Raw genomic sequence first — 20,293 nt, 5'->3', positions numbered from 1 at the left:
TGCTGTGCTCTGACACAAAGACTCCCGAGTTAATTTATTTAGAATGAAGTACTAACTAATACACTGTCTCTATTCCCCCTCTTCCATATGATAAGACATAGTGTTTAAGACACATGACAGAAAATGCTACAACCCTGATGCGGCACTCTTTAAGTGTCAGTGAGCACAGCAATAAACTGCTTTTAATTTGTCTGCTCAAACCTGAAATGAACTCGTGCAGATCTGTGGTGAATCAGTCTTTCTCGTGTTTATGTGTAATACTTCGATAACAGTGATTCTGAGTGTGCTGGAACCCCTGGTTATGTTTTTTTTTGTATTTTCCACATCAGTGAAGCTGACAGAAGCTTTACTTCCCTGCCTCATTTATGGAGGGAGAAATCTTTAAAGAAGTCCAAAACTTCAATGGCTCTTGCAACAGTTCACATCCTATATTTGCCTGATGTGGTGCCGTGTGACAGATGATAATGAGAAAAATAGATTTGTCAATGGACAGTTTAACGAGCAGTGGATCTATGCTGTGGCCCGTTTTTACAGCAGGTTGATAAGAAGGAACATTAAAACTCACTACAAGACTCATTTAGAATACACATTTAACAATATCTAGTTTCTATGGTATCACTTATACTAGGATTTGGTTTGTGGTTTACTTTTTGCCCTCATACCTAGTCCAGTTTTAAGCTGGTTCAACTTAAAAGAAAACGTATTCTAAAAATTCGAACAAGTCCAGCATCCAGTCTACAGTTTATCCCTGTCTCTCCACGTCCACCTCACCTCCGGAGCAGCAGCTTGGGATGGTTTTTGCTCTCCAGGTTTCTGTCGATCAGGTCGGACAGCAGCTGTTTCAGGACTCCAGTGGCGTACTCCATCTCCCCCTGCAGGGCCGTCATGATCAGAGATGCCACGTTGCCTCTGTCTCGCATTGAGAATGACCTGGAAATACATTGACCCTCTCGATGTAAATGTTCCACAAACGTTCGTCACGGCTTTTTTTGAGCCACATCTGAAGCTGCTCATCAAAATACAGCATCATGTAACATATAATGCAATGAATGCACCATAGATTTCATAATGGAACCTTGCTGTAATAGTTGTAAACCTACTATAGTGACTGTTTTGCCTTTACATCATCCTGTTCCCAAAACCGGGAGTCTACCATGATCTCTATTTTGATATTAAATGCTCTTATTTTGCTTTTACATTGCTTTTCAAAAGTGGCAGACATTGTTTATTCACATTGTTGAAAGTTGGGGAAAACATGTTAATAACAACATATTTAGATCTGTAAGAACCAAACTATCTAAAATGACCAAAGCTGTCTGTATGCACGTGTTTACACGTACACACATGTGTACAATAAATAACAAATAAGCTAACACACACATACTTTTACTGTATTGTGTATTTTCATTTAATTGTTATTTATTTGTCTAAGTTGTTTGTCTTGTGTAAGCCTGTTTAACTTTTTACATTTTTTTGGATTGCATGATTTATGTATTTGTTTATCATGCTTCCTTAGGTGAGATTTTTACCATAAGCCTAAAGGGGTGTCTTTGATCTCACTTGCACATACCTTTTTTTTAAAAAAAATCTCAATATTTTGTTATATTTTGCAAATAAATTAATCAAATCAAATCAAGAATTAAAGAAAGAAAGGAAGTGTGATACCTTTGTGCCTCCAGGGTTCGTATGAACGTCAACAGGAAGTGCTTCTTGGTCAGCAGCTGGCCAAACAGCGTCAGTGCCTTCTCAACATTCGCCTGAACCTGAAGAAACACACAGACAAGTTAGAACAGAAACTAAAAAGAAATGCTCTATATATTAACATTCCTGATTGTTATTGCTGTATAGCTACTGAGGTACACAGACAAAGCACCACATGTATTAAAAGATCTCTTCTAAGGCATTGCCACGTGTAAAAAAAAGATTGTCTTCTCCATTCTGCTTATTATTTGACCTCTGCAATGCATTCATTTATGCAAATGCTCATTATTTATTGGCTCAGTCCCTCTGAGTGTTTTCTTGCCACTTTGCTGAATCAGCGTTTACTTCAGATACGTGAAAGCTCTTCAATGAATCTTTGAATAACACGTCAACATCCCGCTGTCAGTGGGAAACTCTCGACTTTTTATCTGTTCAATCAGCCCAATGTCAGAGATCTTCTTCTGTCTGGGAAGAAGCACGGGGGCATAGCAGGACAGTTTCCGTCAGCATCGGTGTCAGAGGTGCACCCTGCTTGTTCCAGTGGCTGGCACCTGTCACTACTCATCAACAACACGCTAAACCCCCCGAAGACGCCTCGCTGTCTCTCACTCCCTCCGTCTTCCTCAGCGCTCTAATCCCCCCCACTCGCATTTATTGTTGACTGTTTCACATCACTGGTCTTTCATCCATTTTAATTTCTCCTCCTCTTTGTCATTGTGGGGCTCTGTCACACACACACACACAGACACGCACCATTTCCATCTCCCCTCTTTCTCTCGCTCTCCATTGTCATCCTTTTGTGCCACTATAACGTCTTTTCTCTCTCTCATTCGATGTGCCATTATAAAGTGTCTGGGCCTCGCTCTAAAGGGCTAAATGAGATTCTCGGGCCTCCAGGGTGGAAACTCAGTGTGATGCGAATGTGTGTTTGAAGAGAGTCGGAGCAATGAGATGAGAGACGCATGTACATACAGTACAGTACTGCAGGCGGCAGAGTCTTTACTGAATTTCAAGAAGGGCATATCCAGCTCTCCGCAAAGCCGCGTACGTGTGTGATGTCCTGTGTGTGTGTGTGTGTGTGTGTGTGTGAGAGAGAGAGAGAGAGCCTAACTGGTGTGTAGCGTGGCTGTCCAGATTAGAGGAGAGAGCAGTCACACAGAGCAATAAAACTAGGAGCATTGGTTTGCACAGGCCATTGGATTAAGCCAGCAATCCCTGTGGGAAATATAGAGGGAGAAAGACGGAAGTCTAGACTTAACCATCAAACATGTACGATCCCTTCACATCTGTGCCCGCCTACAATTGAGCGTGGAAATGTACAGACAGGAGAGCGGAGCCGGAGAACCAGACTTTTTCATGGCAGAAGTAGAAAGATTCTTTTAAATTCAGAGCCTGTTCCTGTCTCATGATTCTGTGCAGCCTGTCCCTCCTGTGCTGAAAGTCTCTCTAGCTCTGCCTGGACATCTTCACCTCTCTGTACTCCTTCCTAAATGAAGTATTTAGATTATATAGCATTGAGATACTAATGTGTTTTTTGATGAAATACACTTTCGCTGATTTTCAAATCACATTTAATTACAAAATCGATAAAAAAAAATCTGTATTTATGGGTTGAACATGGCTCATAATGACTCCTCCTGTTTCAAAACATCTTGCATCTTATGCTTATGTAGAGTCAACCATTTATGACATCTTGACATTCATGCATAAATCAAAAATGTAACACTGCCGGCTGTTTGAATGGCTCAGAGCCATCGAAGTCCTCGGACACAGTTGCTTCAGCACCGGCCGCCTATGTTTCAATTTCTGTCACAAAAATGTGAGTGATGCTACTGGAGTTGTCGCTCATAGGAAGACAACCTAGATAAGCCAAACTTATAAAGTTGAAGTTAAAGTTACAATCTAAATCACCTTTATGACAATCTTCAAAATATTAACTATTAACTGACAATAACACTGTCTAGAGACAATGCAGACGCCTGCATTTTTCTGCCTCAATACTCAAACTCTTCAAAACGTACTGCAGATCTACACAGTGATTACCAGACAGAAATACATCTTTAGAAGTTGTGCAAGTGTACGTAGGTAACTGGACTTTTTTCACCTCTCATTCAGTAAATATCCTTGGATTTTGTATGTCTGCATTTTGGGGATTTTGTCTTTGTTGGTTTTTCATTTCCTCTTTCCTTGTGTGTCTCTAAGTGTGTTTTTCTTCCTCTGTGTCTGTTTTCCTGCTCCCCAATAATTACCAGCCTTGCTTATTCACGAAGACACGGGCATTTCAGCCCTCATGGGCAGAAGACTATGGCTTTGTTTTTCATAAGGACCGTGCTGTGTGCACGTTATGTTTTGAAAATGTTGTTTGCCGAACGTCCAGTGTTAAGCGCCACTTTGAGACAAAGCACGAAAGAAGTTTCAAGGATCAGGCAGACAAGGGAGAATCGATCAAACGTGCAGTGTCCAGGTATGAGAAGCCAACTCTCTCAAAGTCTTTGCCACAATGTGACTGAAGCAAGCTTTCGCAATTCTGAATATGAGTGTGGTTGGTGGGGTTAATGACAAACTTATTATTGCAATCATAATGAGATAAACATGTTTCTTTAAAGTGTTGTTCTGTATATAGCCAATATGGATGGAATAAAATGACGTCTGTTGGAAATATGAATGTGGTTCAATAATAAAACTTAATTTAAAAAAATGTTGATATGGCACACTAATTAGAAAATTTCACATTGGCACTTATTGTCAAAAAGGTTGCCGACCCCTGATGTAAACTAATTACAGATTCTAAATGTTTTAATTATTTACAAAACTGTAAATGTTGAAAGTCTATTTAAATCTAAAGTGGGGTTTGAAAAGATTTAGACCTGATAAGTTTGATACAAGACTCATGGTCTAAATAAATACTAAACCTAGACTACATTATTTCGCAAAGGTTCATATTTGTGTGTTAAAGCATCAAAGCAAATAAATGGATGTAAAGATTTGACTTTAAGTAGATTTACTCCTCTGCTACCTTCCTGCTGGAGAACACTATCTAATTACTCTGTATTATTTTTAGTTAAGTTATAGCTTTATAGTGTCCACTGGAAACCATAATTTACTTTTTTTTCTTTGTTCAAGGATAATTCTTTTGTGTTTAAGTAATCACTTATGTTCCCCCTTGCCAAAAATAGCAGAGGATAAATCACTAAATTCACAAATGACAACTATAAAAACCCAGAGGACTTTTTGTCTTTCTGTTTTTTTTCATAGGAATATAAATCCACTCTCTGGATTAGAACGATTAAATGAAGCTGTAAAAGGTCAAACAAATTATTCCTCGACTTCAAAAAGTCAGCGCTCCAATCAAAGTCAATGGAGCGGCACCAGATTCTACATCTTAATGATACTGCTGATTACAAACTTGGCTCGGGTTTTTTAGCTTTGGAGGAGCGTCGTCCCTGTTGACGTACTATTAATTCCACTTCCCTCGGCAGTATAAAATGTCTTTCTAAATCCGCTGCATCTCAATTCAGCAGGGTAGTCGTATGTACTCGCTTAATTAACAAATTAACAACGATCTATAATACAAGTCACAATCCTATAGTAACTGTGGATCTTATCTCTCCCTCTCTGTTCTAATCCTCTTCTTATCTTTGCCCTCATCGTTTGCTATACTCTATCCTTTCTTACATCTCTTTATCTCCTTGTATTTCTTCCATACAATTTCTGGTGGTTCTTACTTTAAAACTGCACTTCCAGACATCGTGAGAACACAACGTGCATCCGTCCCATGAGAGCCGACTAATGAGGCTACTAAGGTGCCCGAAAAGTCCTCCGCATTCGTTGAGACTAGCTGAATACATTAAGATAAAGTAGGTGAAATATAGGCTATGCGATCGCTTTAAGGTGAACCGTGTGTGGAGTTCTTCTTGCCTCCGATTTTTTTCTGAGGTGCCAGTCTTTGATGAAAACTATCATGGGATAATGGCTCCCAAAGTATTAAGCTGTAAAGCCAGAAGGACATTTTTTATGCTTTTAAATCCAAATTTCAAAGTACTTCTCCGAAATATTTCTCTGGATTTCACTTTTTGTCGCAACTATAAGCAACCACTATGTCTCTACCTCGGACATTAGCGGCCTTGTATTTGGTTCTACTGCGTTTGATTGTTCACGGTTAGTTGGTATCAGTTTCAAGTTCAGTTGGTGGTGTACTGACCCGTACCTCCATCTCCTTGAGCACGGGGTGGTCCTCGATCCCGGGGAACAGGACCCTCATCGCATAAGTCCGATAGTCGAGGAAGGGGATCCCAGCCCCGTCCAGCTCCTGGGTCAGCTCATGGATGTCGGTCTGAAGCTCAGCAAAAGCTACAAAAAAAAGGAGAAAAAGAGATGTCATGATAAAGGACGGTTATGGATTGGATTTGGAATTTGCTTGTAGATCTTTTACTGTACTTTCTGTTTGTTTTTGATCACTTGCGTCAGTGAAGTGATTACGTAAACTACAGGCTCAGTCACATCAGCATCTAAAACGATGGAATTCTGTGGTGGTGACATTCATTAGTTTCAGTGACATCAGTATGGTGACCTGAATCTTTACTCTGAGTTCAACCGTGGTGACCTTTAACATGTGAAGTTGTGTTATTGACCAATGGCAAATGGTCTTGTTGTTTGAGGGAACCAAAAGCTGGAGCATAGGGAGAGAGCTGGTCCAGGCTGTCCTACTGAGCTGCTCTGCTCTAATCATGTGACATGTCTCACTCTCCACAACCCTCTACAACACACAACCTCCCAATTTGGCAGCCTCTTTGAGCTGCAAAGATTTCTCATCTCTTCTTTCACCACCCAAGCATCCACCTGCAGACTGCGGGCAGGGGGGGGTTACACATACTTGCTCATCTCTCCCCATTATGTAATCATATCATGGGAAGTAATGAAGTCGAAGCCTAGGCGTCAAAATGTACTTTCTCCAAATTTGGATTAATCCCTTGTCTAAGCACTTAATTCCTTGTCATTGTAAACTCCAGTGTTGATCAAGGGTGTTTGTAGACAACGTGCCGCCTCTGTGACGCAACTCATCACATGTGGCTTCATTTGTACCTGCCAGTGAACACCTTCTGCTAGAAGGACCTAGTATTTATTAAGCTCCTGAAATTAACATTTTGGACTGACGTGAAAGATAAAACAAAAATCAAATCACTTTCATTCTAACTTAAATAAACTTAAGAATAAAAAGTATCAAATATTCACAAATATACTGTAAAATCCGGGGAACTCCAGGGGTTATTTAAATTAGCTGATCCTTGATGACTTCAGCACAGACACAGAGCTGAGCATGCATCTGCTTTCTGTCAATGTTTTTTATTCTACTATTATTCGGATTTGAACTTTTGATAGGAGGCTGTAACACTCTTTCTTTTTTCTTCTCTTTGGCAAACGAACAACTACAATAAATCTGGCATTGATTTTATTTACAGCCACTGTGTAAGCATCTTCATAGTGTGCACTTGTCAGTGTGCTGCTACATTCTCCTTGTTATATGGTGTCTCTGACGTACCTCGTCTACCAACAGCAGAATTCTGTTTCCATTTCAGACATTATATTATTATCTTTCATAAATTATAAATACACTAGATTATTGTTGCAGTCTATTTGAGCTTCTTATCTAAAAGACATCAAACTGTGTTTGGTCCTGTGTGGCAGTGTATGTGAGAACGCAATGTCCAAGTCAGTTGCTCCAAAGGTTATATGAAACTTTTACTTTCAAAACGCTAGTTAAATGTCGGATAATGTCCGACTTAGCCATTGTGAGAAAGCAGCAGGAAAAAATCCGGAAAATTCACTAAACTGGCAATGGACACAAAAGATTACAAATATCTCAGCATGAAAAAGATGTCTATGAAGATGAAACTTAAAAAAGATGAGATTCTAGAGCTTTTCGTGATTAGAACCAATGCTGCTGTTGATGTGCAGTAAACAAAAATCTGGTTTTCACTGTTGATTTTATGTCATATCCTGCATGCTTTACCCAGATGCCACCCCTTGTCTGAATGTTCAGAGCTTTTCCTGTTGCATCTGAGCCAGACAAACTGTCCCAACCTAATTTTCCATACATTTTCTGGAGTTCATGCCTGAAAACAGCAACTGCAACATGGTTTATATTTAAATATATATATACAGGCCTATGTTATTGAGAGTGTGAAATAGGGAAACGTTAAGGGCCAAGTTGGAACCTATGCACTATAGGTAAGCTAGCGGTAGCTCATGCTTGAATCATAAAGTGACAAGTTCATCTATCTTGATGTCATCAATCTGTAACACTTGTGATCCCACGTAATTAAAAGCAGAGGGTAATTCTGTAATGCTTCACCAATGGCACTGATTACAAAGATGGACAGTGGACAAAAGAATCACAAACCAAGACTGTACTGACAGTGTGTGACAGCACGGTAAACAGGATATATGTGTCAGATGAGGAACTTGCCTGACACAAATAACGGGAGGTACTGTTGACAGACACCAACAGTGCATCATTTCAGGTACAGTGTCTGCGTCTTTAACAAGGGCCTAGACAGTTAGGCTTAAAAATAAACACCATAATGAGGGTAGAATCCCACAAAGGCAATAAATGAGAAGTAAAATGCAGACAAGACAGAACCATGAGGGGGAATACAGGGATAGACAGCCATTAAAGCACAATAACCCACCCAGGATCAGCTCGTCACTTCATTTTAGTCACCGACATGCAGAGAAAGCAACGGGAAAAAGCCAGTATACGTATCTGTCTGACTTTAATTTCTCAAAAAATAAATCTGGATGTGACAATTAGGCGAGAAATCCACTGAAAGAAAAGGCTGAACGTGTCTGGAACTGAAGTTCTCCATGTGTGACTTAACTTCAGTAAATTCAATCCTTGTCAAAAAAGACTCGAGCACAATGGAATGAAACAGGGAAAAGCAGCCTGGGGAGAGAAAAGCAGAAAAAGGAAACAGAAAACAAAGTTCCTGGAAGACAATTAATTGCATGAGTGGATAATTATTAAGAGAACGACGGATGAGCTTTCATGCATAATTTCCCCCAGCTGTAATTGGCCTGCTTGGTCCACAACAGAGAATGATAGGGGGATAAAGCGGAGGAGATGAAGGAAAGATGAGGGGAAGAGAAAGAAGAAAGGAGAAGAAAAAAGATCATGAGGTTTAGAAGCAAGGATGGTAGGACAGAGAGGAAAGGAAATCCAGGGGATAGAGGACATAAGTGAAGAGGACTACGAAGAGCGAAAGATTAGGAGGTAAAAGGTCAGAAATGAGAAGAAGTGGAAAGTACATTAGAGACGTGGAGAAAGAGGCAGAGTAGAAGAGGGAGAATGGGAGAAGAGGAAAGGGATTGTTAGATATTCAGGAACATGCTTTCTCTCCTGTCTGTTATCGTCTCCAGCTCCCTCTGTCATCTTGTGTTTCATCTGTTCCTCTATTCTCTAATCAATCTTTCATTTATTACTTAAATAAGTAAATGGTTATAGCTATAAAGGGTCTGGTAATAATAGAGACAGAAACACTGCAGCACATCAGGATACATAAAATTTGATTGATAGCCAGACTTAACTGTAGCCATTGTGGCCATTTCCCAAAATGTCCCTTTTTCAGTTTTTTTGAGTGAGACCATGTGTAACAACAAGCAGAGCAATGGATGTACTGGTGTGTTTATCGCTCTAAAATACCAACCATTTCAAATTCAATGAATGAATTTTATTTCTGAAGAAATTATTTTTGCAAAAGTAAAATCGGGTTATTCTGTGAAACCTTTAATCCAATATTTGAAGTCAGTGCACAAGGTAAATTAAACTACACACTCAACAGTCAAAAGACCCACAATAACAATCAAATATACAGAAACTAGCAGGTTACCGGTCATCTTTCCCTTCTCAGCATTATCTACACTACTGTGAATTTTTTTTGTAACGGAAAAAATCTCCCCCATTTAAAAAAGAAAATCTGTCCGCATGACCTTTGTTTGAAAAAACATGTCCATCCAGACAATAATACAAAAAACGATTAAAAAGGCTCAAACTGATGCTCAGTGAGCGTTCGTTTCTTTGTCAGTAGCCATAGTTGTTGTTGTTTCTGGTGCATTCTCATTACACACAGCAACAGAGTTTGACGCTATATTTTAAGTATTTTAACTTCTTGTGCACATTGTGTTAGCATATGTTTTGTAACAGAAAGTTCTCATTGTGACATCCCATGATGTTCTAAAAAAGCGTATTGGTTCCAACTCTATTTCCTTATGTGTATAAATGTTTGCTTCTTGCTAAATTCCACAAAAAGTCTTGTCTTTGCCCGTTAATTTATTTGAAGGTCAGTTTGCATTTCGTTTGGTCATGTAGCATCTGAAAAAAAAATCATCTCTCCTGAACTAAAATGTGACACTTGCCATTCAGCAGTTGTCATTTCTATAATGCAGCTAATTGACTGATGATGAACTAGTTCAGATGATAGTCTGCTTCTCACGGCCGACTGAGCCTGACGTCCCCTGTCACTTCCCCCTAAAAACTCCTCGTAGCGAGCAGCCAACCTCACACGCAGAAGACCACCCCCTTCATCTGTTCCTCCGCCCACACGCACGGTCTCGTCTCGGCGGGCCAACTGGGGGTGTTGCAGGCGTGTTCATGTTCTACTTCCTGGAAAACTGAATGGTTGTTTTCTGTATCGACAAAAATCAACCGTCTTCTCAATGAGCAAAGAGCGGGACTTTTCCTGTTTCTGTCCTGTGTCTTGAAAATCACAAAAAAACGTCTTAATACTCAGACGAGGTGGGAGCACCTTTCTGGAAATGTGACCTTGCACCGCTCTCCTTGAAACTGCCGCACTTTAAATCAAACGCCGTCGTGGGTTTTGTCTGACAGCTGATCCTTGGCGGCTGATAGAGCCGTGACTCTGTGTCACGACTGTGCTGTAATCATATTGTAACCTTGTACCATAACTGTGTGTGCCTGTGTCATTATATGGAGTGTAAACAGCTGGACTGTCCCTACATCAGTCATCAGACACTACTGCTAACAGTGTGACCTCACATAAGGCCCCTCTCCCTCCCGCTCAGCCGGCTGTCTCTCCCACTTTATCTCTCATCCCACTGAGAACGATCTCTTGGTTGTTCTGACCTCACACAGCCTCTCTCTCTCTCTCTCCCTCTACCAGCTAACACTTACTATGCTCTCTCTCTTTTTATTCCAACACTCTCTCATTGTCCTGTCTTGCTTTTACTCAGACATACGGACAGACGACTGACATCTCCGCACCACCACAATCTGAACCCCACATTAGGAACTAGAATGTCAGTCTGTAGAGTTCATACCTCCGCCAAGGCCCGACAGTTCCCTTATGAAACCACATCTAAATTCACCCAACTGACATACTCATAAATGAAGCTAAGTGAAGGTTCAGTCAGATAGACTGTCTTCTTGTTCATAACCTCCTAAGTCACATGCACAGTTCCCGCTCTACCTAGGCTCCACCAGCTCATCCTCTTTTTATCCAACCAAAGCCTGACACGCTCACTTTGAGCCAATCAACCTTAAGCTGTCAGAGTTTAAAGTGTTCTCTCTCTCTCCGCTGTCAGTTCAGCGGGGCGATTCCGAGCGACCCCTGCACCATCCCAATTCTGGATTCCTAGTCATCCTCGACGTTCCAACTCCGTGCTTCATCCCTCATCATCACCACCAGTGTCTGGGCTCCAGGGAAAGTCTCCTACAGATCAGAAGCTTCTAACTCAGAAGACCGCTCTGGCACCACAGACTATTTCAAAATAAATGACGACAATAAAGGATTTTTCATTCTAATTTACTCGTTCTCATTCATTTCTATATAAGTCTCTCCTGATTAAAATATCAGTCCCCTAAACATGCCCGATTTTTTTCCATCTAGATCCAAGGTTATTCACAAAGAAATCAATGAAAATGTTGAAAAACACCTCCCTTTTCCCCTCTGCTTTCTCAGCCAATCTGTGTGTCAGGTCAGTGTTTCATACCTGTGAGTGAAAACACATCCTGCTCTGAAACTGTGACTGTAATGATGGTAATGTAACTGGACGCGAGTTCTTCCCATTATGTATTTAGATCAGCCCTGTATATAAAGTGTTTTTTTGTTCGTTGTGACTCATGTATGACACAGTCATGCATTCTCCTTGGTAAACACCCCCTGCAGCCACCATGTTGTCATCCATGACGGCAGCAACCAATTCCCTGCTACTACAACAGCCAAATACAGTGCATCTCTCTCTATATATTTTGGGTATAAAACTCTCTTAATCCACATATCATGAACTGTTGGACACTTACTCAGCGTAGTACACACACACACACAGTGTAATCAGTGTCATTGCCTTTCACCACAGTGCTGCCCAGCATAGCGTATTGATCACAGACTAGCACCCCTAAAACTATTACTACTAATTATTAAGCAAGACAATCAAGGTATACGTTTTAGAGTTGCCAGTCTATGATTTTTGAAATCTTTTCGACAGACAAGTGTCTAAGCTGACAGGCGTCTGTAACATAGCAATGGCACAAACGAGAATTATTTTTTTTCAAAAAAGATTAAACTATTCCTTGAACACTTCATTTGGTCCAAATTAAATAATTTATTTGTTTATTTATATGATGTAAATTTATCAAATGTTCTCTACAAGATAATTTTATGTTTTTGTATTATACATTAATGTAGATATTAATCCAAACGACTGTATAGTCATTAAAAGCCGTGGCTAGCACAGTGTACGCTGTTTGTGTGACCTACCTTCTTTACACTCCAGAGCCACTCTGGACTCCAGGTTGTCCATCTGGAGCTGAAGACGTTTCAGTGTGCGGTCAGCGTCCCTCGACTTCCTCTTATAGGCTATCAGCACAGCGATGATGACCAACAGGAGCAGGCCGCCGCCCCCTCCGATGCCGATGATGGCGGGAAGTGTCAGAAGGCTGTCTGAGTAGATGTGAAGAGTCCCGGGGGAGTACTCGAACCCCCCAGCACGGATCTGAACACACAAAGGCAACAAATATTTAATGATTGAGAGAAAAAAGAACACAAGTTCCAGTAACTCCTTAATTATAAAGTGACACAGTCATTCACCAGAGGGCTGCGAAGGTTCAGTGCATTGCTCAAAAGCAGTTCCACCACTGGAGAGGAAATTACAACTGATTTACTGTCCTCTGTCAAATTTTCTGGAAATGTAAACCAGCACTTCCCAGAAAGACATAAAAACCAGGCAGTGGTCACTTGAAAATAATGGTCTGAAGAGATCAAACAGCGGTGGTCTGATGAAAGAGAAGTTGGTTGACCCAATTTCTACCACAAGCTTCATTAAATGTTTATCTGTTCTGTGCTTGTGCTAAACAGGCTGATCTCTGACAGGCTTATACTGAGGAGTCTTACATCCCCTCAGCTTTGAACATTACTGGTAAAGGTTTTTTCCAATCTTGCCTTTGGGGGAGCAGCTTCACAGGCCTTTGATAATGAAGATCTCACGAGTTAACTTGCTCAGTGCTTTAAATGATTTACTCTCCTCTGCATTGTCTGCACATCCCCAGTAAGTGGGTTTTCAACACAGATGTTCTGTTATACCACTTTTCCACCGAGGCAGCTCCAGGGCCAGTTTGAAGCCAGTGCCTAATCTGGAACCAGTTCTATGTGTTTTGACAGCCAAATAATTGGCTCTAGGCCATAAAAACAGTGGCACACACTCATTGCAGGTCTAGAAGTAAGAACCGGCTAGAGTTTACACACGTGTACGACAACACGGTGTTTATATGTGAGTGTGGTGATCAGTGTTGATAATGTGGCGGTCGTTACAAACAAATCAACATTTAAACTGTAGCGGGTCACAGACGTCAGGTGAGTCGGTGTGTGTGTGTGTGTGTGTGTGTGTGTGTGTGTGTGTGTGTGTGTGTGTGTGTGAGTAAGGCTGGACTAAATAAATGAATGAATGAACACATATAATATATAATAGTTGCCAGCTCGTGGGTCAGGTGTTGAGATGTAGACAGCGACATATACGGTGACAAAATGACTCTAAATGGCTCTAAAGTGGCTCTCGCCCATGGAAGAGCAAACTGGTCTTTAAAAGCTTTGTAAGTTGAACCAGCTCCGAACCAGCACTAGCACCCGGTTCACTGCGGTGGAATAGGGTTATTATTGATGTGCTCATTTCTTACACGTATATGAACAAAGTTAAACCAGCCAATGGTGTTAAAGTCAAACACACTCACACATAGAAACACTCAACACACACTTATTAGACTACACACACACCCAGACACAGTATAAGTAATCAAAAAACGTAATCACCAGCATTTAAATCTCTCCCCAAGGAGCTTGGCTAATTATGGGAAGTCAAACACATGTTTTTTTTTTTGTCTGACTAACTACATTTACATAAGCACAGTTTGTCGCAGAGAGGAGAACAACACACACGCACACACACACGCACACAGGCACGCTGCACTGGAATCCGTCAAATCAAGCGATCCTGCAGGGGGGTTGATAACAGATTCAAATGAGGTGCGATTATGTGCTTTGACGTTTCTGTAAGTGCACTTTCATGTTATCATTATCAAAGTCTGAAAAAAGAAAACAGAGGAGCTGTTAAATCAATATCAATGTAGTCATAACCTACAAATTGAATTTGCAATGGCGGAGACAATTAAACGGGAAGACGATTAAAGGAAGAGTTTGGATTTATTAGTTTGTGGAACTGAAATGTGTGATTTCAAGAGATCGCGAGACAGCTGGGCGGCACAGCACGGTGGTTGGGTACTCCAGCTTCCTCTCACAGTTTAAAGACATGCAGGTTAGGGTTAGATCAGTTCTCTAAACTGAGCATAGGTGTAGATGTGAGTGTGACAGGTTGTTTCTGTATGTTGGCTCTGAGATATGCTGGCAACCTACAATAGATGACAATGGACGGATGGATGAAAGACAGTCTTAGTCTAGAAAGTATAAACATCATACAGGATTCATTTTATGACCTAATAACTGTCAACAGAATAGCACAGGCTCACAGTGGTGATTTACCACTTCATGCCTTTTAACCATCAAAGCTCTTTTTTTTGGTAAATTTAACTTATCAAATTTTTTTATGGCAACAATAGGTTGTGTAATGGGTCACTTGAGCTGGTTTTAGACATGCACTCAACTCTGGATACTCTCCCACACTTTTCCAGAGGGGCTGTATGTGACAACCCAAATCTCTGAGTCGGTTGCTCCGGACATTCTGCAGCGTTTCTCCTGCCAGTTTCCCAGTAAAATCTCGAGACAATGTTTGAAAAAAGCAGGAGATTATCCGAAGGTTTCACGGAGAGCGAGTGGGTGTGTTGATGACGTTTCCGACAAGCGACATTGACAAAACTGAAAATAAGAATACTAAGATCTCAGGTTGAAAAAAAAGGTGTTATACACGTAGGGGACATAGAAGATGTAATCTTGGACAGGCGACGAGAGCTTTGAGTACTGTAGTCAATGTTTTAACAAAAACACGTGATCTCCACAGAATTGATAAATTACATCCTGCCTCCTGGATGCTGCCCCACCCCCCTCGCCTGAATGCTCTGGAGATTTCTGTGTTTGTGTGAACGTCTGACTGGAGAATCTCCTGCTGCGTCCTTCATGTGTGAAAGGTAAATTCATGAAAAAGTCTGGACATTTTCCTGAAAGTTCATGTCTAAAAATTGCAGCTATGCACCCACAGAGCAACATTACCATACTCTACAGTTCCCCTTGGTTTGATGGGACATTTCCAGATTATTGTTTTGATCTTACAGCATATAACTTCACTGTTTGGATTCGCCCTCACATCTCACGTCACCGCTGTCATCAGGCAGCTGCTGTCAGTGGAACAGCTCTGATAAACCCACTGTGTACCTGCCCAACACCAATCACAGGACCAATGACCGGCTGGTAAACAGAACAGAACCATAACGAGTGAATATTGGATTTACATTCGAAAACGCAGCCAAGTGATTATATGTCAAACCATTCTGTGTAGCTCACACACCCCAAAAAAAAAAGAACAGCAAGTAGAGCAAATGATCATGTCAGTGTCAGCAGGGGTGGGATTTGTTTTAAATTTAAAAGTGGGAGGGGGCGTTTCCTCTCACGCCTTTTCATTGAGGACATTCTGACAGCAGGAAGAGCAGAGGTGTAAATGTTTAAATTAGTGACGACTTAATTACATTTAGCTGCTTCATTTGCAGGCTCCTGGTGTTGTTCATGCTGTGCTCACTGTCACACACTGTCAACGCTTCCTGGGACACTTGAACAGAACACGCGCCCCATTAACAGAACAGAGCAGAGACACTGGTAAGGTTATTACCAACATCTGGGCCTTTTTTTTCAGAGGGAAAGGACACAACAATAACACCGTCAGGGAAATATGCATTTCAAAGGTCTCATAAAATGGCACTTAGACTGATAATTCTATTTATGTCCACATGAAACTAAAAGCTGTGAGGTATTTGAATTTAAATATTCATGAGATTTCAACTTGTTTGGTTTTTGGAAAATGGGGAAAACATATCAAACTGGAGGAAGGGAAGGTTAAGGTTATGTTGGATTTGGGGAACTCAGAGATAGGGTTACTGTCCCGGCCCATTGCAAATGAATACGTGTTATCTAATCAGAGGTCACTGGCAAATCTGGTGCAATTAACCAGGGGGAAAAGTATCCTTCAATGACTCGAACGCAGCATAAGTAGAAGTTGGTGACACATTTTCGAGGCGTTTTTCTATTTTTATTCTTCTGACAGACTGAAGGACTGATGGAGGAACTTAAAGAGCTGAAGGCCAAAACAACAAACAAGTTTCTTCGAAAACTCGAGGGAGGTGCACAGCTGCCAACACACAGCTGAGCATCTGAGGGGACACACAAAGACACATTGACGCACACACTCACCACTTCTGACTGTACAACAACACACAAAACAGACACACACACAAGCGCAGTATGTCTGGACACCCATTGGGGTCCCCTGTATGTAGGTCATTCTACGTAGGGAATATTATTGTGCCACAGCTGTGCGCACAAACACAGTCACAGTGCATGTAGTAACACACACACACACACACACACACACACACACACACACACACACACACACACACACACACACACACACACACACACACACACACACACACACACACACACAGCAGAAGAGATAAGAACAGACAGCTCTATTTTTTCTTCGGCTATTGTCAAACGAAGGACTAACTCCACCACCCCCGCCACCACATTGCATCGCTCCGATATTCGACATGACATTTCATTGAAAAAAAAAAAGAGAAAAGGGAGGCTAGAAAAAAAGACAGAAATTCAAGAGAGTTCCACCTTGGAGCTGGCTGTATCCGTTGAGAGCTATCATACTGAATTACATGGATGTGCTGTCAGTGGCTTTCTAGGTATATTGGCGGTAGCTGGCGGGGAGTAAATGTCATAAAGATTGGTGATAAGTTTAAAGCGCGGGGGACTGAGTGTGTGTACTGGCGGGAAATTCGGACAAACATCCAAATATATTCATGGCAGAACCGAGTCGCCTGAAGGAGACCTGACCTTCCTCTGTGCAGATGCCCCAGGAGCCGCGTGGTGATTTTGAAAGTCTGCTCCAGTCAGAGTGAATCAGGGATTTCAGATCTGCCGTCTGTTGACAGCTCAGCACTCTGGACAAGTAAAGCTGAATGGGTACCGCGGGACGCCGTCGCACGCTTGTTCTTTGGCTTTTCCCTGAACTACTCCCTGCTGTATTGTAATTTCTGGACTGCAAGTGGAAGCAACATCGGCATCATTCACACTGTGGGTGGCGGTAAGACAAAAAAGAAGCTAGCTACAGCTACTACACTTCACATACAGAACAGGAAGTAGAACTAAGTGACGCTGCAATGATGCTTTAGCTTGGATTTGCTGAGAGTTGGACAAAATTTGCACATCAGAGAGATTTATACAGAGAACGAGGTTCCTGGATTAAAGCTTAGAGGCGAGCTTAGTGTCTGCATATCAGTGGCATCCTGGAGAAACAATTCTATTCTTAATACCACCTTTTATGTTTCTGCATAACTCGAGGACAGAGCTGCGCTGGTGACAGTGAGACAGTGCCTTGTCATGGACATAAACTGGAGCAAAAGTGAATACTCATACACTTCTCTTATCTCTCACCAAATATGCTGTACATTAATTCAGCTCTCTGCTTCCCCCAAAATCAGTTTGATAGTCTTATGAATAAAAAGTTTTGAGTTTGCAGGATCAGGTTTCCTATTATTTGGCAGGTTTTTAGTATGTAGAGCAGGTATGACCCTTTGCTGGTAGAAAAAAACTAGAATTACTGCACTGGGGTTGTATTCCTCCAACAACCACTGTGACCTTTGACCACTGAAATCTAATTGATCTTATTTACTTATTTGAGTCCAAGTGACAACTGGTCAACATTTTAAGAAACTTTCTAGAGACATTGACCTAATCTAATAAATAAATCTGTGAGTCCAAGTGAATGTTTGGTTCCAATGTAATGAAATTCCAGATGGGTGTTACCATCATATCGCGTTCACAAGAACATGAGGTCACCATGACCCTGACCTCATATAGAATGCACAAAGGGGACATTTTAACATGTTTAAAACCCTTGATTTTCACCGGAGGGCAACTGTAAGTCAAACTGTGTCCTATTTTCAGATGTGTATCTCTCACTTACAGATGTGTGATTGCACTTGCACTTGATGTGTGTTCTGTGATGCAGGGCAAATGATATATTTTTAGGTTTACCTTCGCACTGTTTAATTCATTCTTTTAAAAAAAGCCTTGCAGGTTCCTTCATTAAGTGTGGATGGTATTAATCAAACATTTACATTTGCATGATTATTCTGATATTTGATTGTCGTAGCAAAAATCTTAAAAAACATGCTGAATGAGACAAAGTTCGGTGTGTAATACTGGAGATATAAGCATGGAGCAGCGGTGATGTGTGCAGCTTTGATTAAAGTGGAGTGTGGGTGGAGGATTGGCTGGTGGATTTACTGAGGGTTAGGTACATTATATTCTGTGCACTATTAAATGTCTACACCCTCAAAGTAAAGGGAAGCTAATAAAAGTACATGAAAAATGAAGATGGCACTGAGGGGACTTGAAAACCACTCAAATCCAAAAGCAGCAGCACCTGCAGTGGAGAAGTGCTGACGCCTGCACAGCTGCTGGTGCCGATACACTTCAGCAGAGAGACAGGAACATGGTTTTACATCTGCAGACATGTCTAAAGGTTCACCGTGGTCATGTCGAGGATATAATGTAGCTGTGAGATGTGACATTCCAGACACTTAATGGATGTGAGCGTTAACAGCGCTGCGACGGTGAACAGTTTGAAGATTGGCTCTTAGACAGACATTTGTCAGGAGTCTGGTTCCTGTGACGGGAACTCAACTTCTCCACTGCCTTATTTCAACGGCAACCGGCCCGCTCAAGGCCAATGAAGAGCAACATGTTAATTGTGCGTTACATATTTAACAGCAGCCTCGGTGTGAATGCTCAGTGGAGCGTATCCCCGGATCTGTCGGCGGGAATCGTTTAGTAACGACACGAGCGGGTCATTCTCATAACTCACAGACAAGGTTAGAGTGACATTATAGGCTGAGATTGTCAGCCTCCAATGTTTCATTTTCATAAATATGAGTTACTGGGACAGTGCCGTCTTTTTTTGTCTTTCCAAGAAAATCGCTTTTAAAATACATTTTTAAATAATTTAATGAATGAGAAAGGTAAGAAATTATATTAAGGAATCAGCTCATTGCATCGAGTTCTCTTGTAGATAATCAATTCAGTGCGCGCGGGGACAAAATGGGACAGAAAAGTGCAACTTTGAAGTAAAGTCAGGACAGGTCAAAGTGACAGAGATAAAGAGGCAGAGGACACAGAGCGCTGATCTGACCGTGACTTTGTGTTGTCCAGTGAGGTTGGGCCATTCACACAGCAGCTGGCTCTCAGACAGGGTGAGGACGCAGGGAGTCTCTCCAATCAGCACCGTGTAGTTCAGGCGACTGTTCCCCGGAGCCGCTGGGATCAGGTTTCGACCCTAAACACAAAACGAGAAAGAGTCATGAGAGGTAGGAGAGGGCCTCAGCTCATATTTTCACACAGAGAACTGATCATGAGATACCATCAACACCTTTTCTTTAAAGGACGACTTTCAAGTGTAACCCTCTAACTGCTAATTGCTTGGCAGTTAAGTTGTTCAGTAAAACTTTAATGGTTTTCCTCTAATGAAATCATTCAATTATCTGTAAATGAATACGAGCCAGAGAGAAATAACTCACCGACAGTCAAAGTGCTCAATTAAAAATGACTTAAAGGACGAGGCCGTCGATGCTCGATATTTTTCTTACTGTTAAAAAAGCTTACTGATGATGTTGATCTTTAAAAAAACAGGTATTTATTTAATCTTTTCTGTTAAAAGGGATTTCCTGAAGCAGCTGCTTGTAGTTCTGTCTGTGGATGAATACACATTTGATGCTCTGGTAAATACAGCAGCAGGATGAAATACAAAAAACAGCAGTGCCCATGTTTATCACAATGAAGAAACATGTGTT

The 20,293-nt window shown here is 41.3% G+C and overlaps 1 protein-coding gene across 2 annotated transcripts in view; it reads right to left on the bottom strand.

The window, feature by feature from the left end:
* Positions 1-20,293, bottom strand: part of LOC118110684 (plexin-A1) — a 263,371-nt gene that overhangs the window by 32,398 nt on the left and 210,680 nt on the right. The window contains exons 19-23 of one of the 2 annotated variants that reach the window (XM_035158633.2): positions 19,636-19,779; positions 12,474-12,708; positions 5,903-6,051; positions 1,666-1,763; positions 772-930 (exon numbers count right to left, since the gene is read on the bottom strand). In XM_035158633.2, coding sequence (XP_035014524.2) covers positions 772-930; positions 1,666-1,763; positions 5,903-6,051; positions 12,474-12,708; positions 19,636-19,779 — 785 coding nt within the window. The remainder of the gene's footprint in view (positions 1-771; positions 931-1,665; positions 1,764-5,902; positions 6,052-12,473; positions 12,709-19,635; positions 19,780-20,293) is intronic. The other variant, XM_035158634.2, reaches the window with a different exon arrangement.

The sequence above is a fragment of the Hippoglossus stenolepis genome, chromosome 6 (assembly GCF_022539355.2).
Source record: "Hippoglossus stenolepis isolate QCI-W04-F060 chromosome 6, HSTE1.2, whole genome shotgun sequence".
Lineage (NCBI taxonomy): Eukaryota > Metazoa > Chordata > Actinopteri > Pleuronectiformes > Pleuronectidae > Hippoglossus > Hippoglossus stenolepis.
The sequence above is the reverse complement of the archived record's forward strand: the minus strand, read 5'-3'. Positions and strand labels throughout refer to the sequence as shown.